At 33.5% G+C, this 3,584-nt stretch overlaps 1 protein-coding gene across 1 annotated transcript; it reads right to left on the bottom strand.

Annotated features, from left to right (window-relative positions):
• Positions 1-699: 699 nt before the first annotated feature.
• LOTGIDRAFT_60671 (hypothetical protein) lies at positions 700-870 on the bottom strand (the record flags this gene model as incomplete). The annotated part of the gene is made up of 1 exon (XM_009050407.1): positions 700-870. A coding segment is annotated over one exon (171 nt), but the record flags the coding sequence as incomplete, so codon positions are not given.
• Positions 871-3,584: the final 2,714 nt, after the last annotated feature.

Here is a 3,584-nt window from a genome sequence, read left to right as displayed (position 1 = left end):
ATTGTAAATATTGTTATTAAGAATAGATATTCTCAATTTTCACTGATTTAAAATTTTAAAATTTGCAACAATGTTTCAATTTCAGAAAGCAGAAGAAATTTCGTTTCCAGAAAGCGTCGACCCCGGACTACGAACATAGATTTTGATTTGTCTTTTGATCCATTTCTGTTGACTTATTGTCTTTCCTTCTATCTGTTCGAGTGACATTCTACTTTTATTCTGTTAAATGGTTAGGAATTATGTATCGGTTCAATTATTTTATTTATAGAATGAATTTGAGTTTGCCATTATCATAAATATTAAATACAAGAGCAACATTCAGTCTTCTTAAGCTTTTAGCAAAAATTTAGAATAATGATGAATTCACTCTTACAAACATGAAGATGTTATAATGATGAAATTAGTGTAGAATGAAACATGTATTGTTGTAAGGTAATATTTAGTTTATCATCTCTCTGTATAAAGAAATAAATATTTCAGAATTAAAAGTTCGCAAATTTCTAAATTTTCTGAGATTTCGAAAGAAATATAATTTAAGTTTCACCTACCATCTTCGTCTTCGGAGTCATCCGATTTATTTTTCATTTCTTTGTCCATGTGGGGTGCGGATACCGTCCCCGGCCCCCAGAGGGGTCCGGCTGTCATAATAGGCAACCCCGTTTCACTGACACAAGCCCTGATACCCATCGCTATCGCGTCTTCTGCGGCTTGTTGGCGTTTGAGTGCGACCTGTGCGGCCATCACTCTCTGTCTTTCCGCAATCAAATTACATTTCGCACAATCGCAGTCTTTAAAACCGCAGTGTCGTTTATGTCCTTTTAACCACGATACCATCCCATGATTCCGGCAGCGAGCACATTTGGGTTTCCTGGTTCCCTTTTCAGTCACTGGATAAAGTAAGGGATTCATCGCCATTGGTCGTTCTAATACTTCGGCACTAGATATCATAAAGTTAAACTAAGATAAGCAATTCCATACTTAGTAGAATTTTGTTTTAAAAATCAATACAGTATCTTACTTTGTTTGAGTGATTATTTTTGATAGAAATTAACTTGTCACACTTTGTTTAACTTTGTTGCAGTATATTTACTCCAGCATGTTTTTTATCTGTTACTGACGCCAAGGTTTAACTTTGTTTTAAATGGTGAAATATTTTCTTTTCATGAAAAAATCGTCATTTCAGAAACTATTACTTTTTTCTTTTCCTAAATGTAATTTAACACTTTACACAATGTAGCCTCGGGATCGTTCATCAAAGTTATAAATATTGTTACAATGTTTCAATTTTTCAAACGAAACTGTTATAAAATTATTGCATGTATCCATTCACTAGCAGCAATAGATCAATAAAAGTCCACTGTCACCTTTCTGATGGTTCCAATAAATAGCAACTTTTTGAAATCACATGATATATCAGTTAGTCCTAAACTATCCTTGAGTTAGTTGAGCGTCTTCCCTCATATATCAAACCAATCTTCAAAATTCCACTTCGTTTCCAGCCACAGTCCAAGATCAGTACCAATATTCCAGGCGACGTTCTTCCAGACCGGTGTATAACACCCGATATATCACTAGCGCTAGTATAATAACTCACTATTGTGTTGTATAAAGTGAAATATTAACTTAGTAACACATTGTTATAAATTATAACACTCTCAATTCGAGTTTAATATCAAAATACTGTCAGTATAACACTGTTATAACACCCGCCCAGATTGACATTAGACCACGCCTACTAGACACGCCCCTTTACATATCTCTCGCTCTCGTCAGTACACGAACGATACAGTAAATATTTTTTACAAGTTGAATGTGACATACTATGTTTAACTCACGCCTACTCGATTGTTAACCATCGTATTCAATTGGTTGGAGTGGGGCTGATATCTATAACGAGATTGTTCCGAGCGAAATATTCCGCGACTGTTTCACTGACCACTTATTATCTATCATATCGTGGACAGTGGAATCCTGTCACCGTTCTTCAAAAAACTTTACTACTATCAGAATTTTTCGTAAGTGTAGAATTTTTACGATGAGAAAAACTAAGCTTACGACAAAATTGTTTGTCCTATTTTTTATGAAACAGGGTTCTGGTGTCTTGGAATGATTTGGTGTTTAACGGCTATGCTTTTTTTATTTCCATTCTAGAATATCTAAATGTAACAACTAAAAATCTGATTTCATGGTAAAATAACAAATTGAGTTTGAAAAAATTGTAATATTTAGGTTCCAAAAGCAATGCCACTACCGAGGGAGGGTATGCTAAATCTACTGGTAAACTGAATTTCTTTGACAAGTCGGCATCACTTTCAGAGAGTCCACATAGCATTTATTTCAAATATTTAAGATTCTGAATTTTAAACGAATCTATCGTATGTATGAATAGTAAACTTATACTAATAGGGCTGTGGGGGTTTAACCATATTAAGTTGACCAAACCCCCCACCCCCTACCACCACGACCATGACCATCCACGGGTCGTGCCGTCAAGGGCTGATCAACAACCGATACAACTGTGGTTGAAAAAGAATCTTCTAAAACAAATAAACTAAGAAAATTGTAATCAATATTAAAATTGTTGTCAACTCGTCGCTGTTTTATTTAATTTCATACAATTTCACTCAAAAAAAAAAAAATATTTCTATTATTGAACACTCTTAATATAAAGAATTTTAACGATTATTTTACCATTGATATAATTAAACAGTATAGAGTTATTTCTATTTCTTTAATGAAAAACTCAATATTTTATCTTATCTTATAATCCCCAATAATAACCAATTGTGAAATTAAAATAATTGTTATAGCGCGGACTGCATAGAAAGCACTTGAATTTTCTTCATTTTGTAAGTTGTAAATGTATGACTTTAAATAAGATTTCCGTGGAATCAAAATGGAATAATTTCCAATTTCATTAGATTATCATAAAGTTACAATAATTTTGTATCTTTTATAGGTTTTTTCTGCAAAAATAACTGAATATTTGAGTAGCAAATCTTTTTCTTTATTTTGTGAAGGGATGTTTTAAAGGTTTTATAAACTATTTATGTGTATCGGGGACACTGATATCATTTATTTAACCGTTTCCAATTCCAGTCAGATGTCTTTGGTTCCTGCAATTCCACTAAAATTTAACGTCTCTATCGAAAAAGCTTCTAATATTATTTAAGGGCCTTTGCTCACAACAGGTAATAATTCGGAATCTATAGATTTTCCCCAACAATCAACGCCAAACGACTTGGTTAGTTTCCCGCCCTGAATAAATTGAACTAGAAATATTTTAATGGGTTGTAACAGTAGAAATATATCAACTGATTAATTCCAGTAAATAATTTATCTCTAATTGTTTATGTTTGTTTTCACCTTCTCAAAATACCCCATTACCCCCGTCTCATCATACCCGTCTCATCATTCCCGCCTCATCATACCCGAACTAACCAACTGATCGCAACTTAATTCTGACATGATTAGTGTTGCCATCTAGCGGTTGTTTTATCACATGGCGTCTTAACAGCTGAGCAAACACAAGGGCGATAATCATTAGACAAAAATTACCTCCAGTCAAAACTTCACTTGGTATA

This window comes from Lottia gigantea (assembly GCF_000327385.1).
Source record: "Lottia gigantea unplaced genomic scaffold LOTGIsca_15, whole genome shotgun sequence".
Lineage (NCBI taxonomy): Eukaryota > Metazoa > Mollusca > Gastropoda > Lottiidae > Lottia > Lottia gigantea.
The sequence above is the reverse complement of the archived record's forward strand: the minus strand, read 5'-3'. Positions and strand labels throughout refer to the sequence as shown.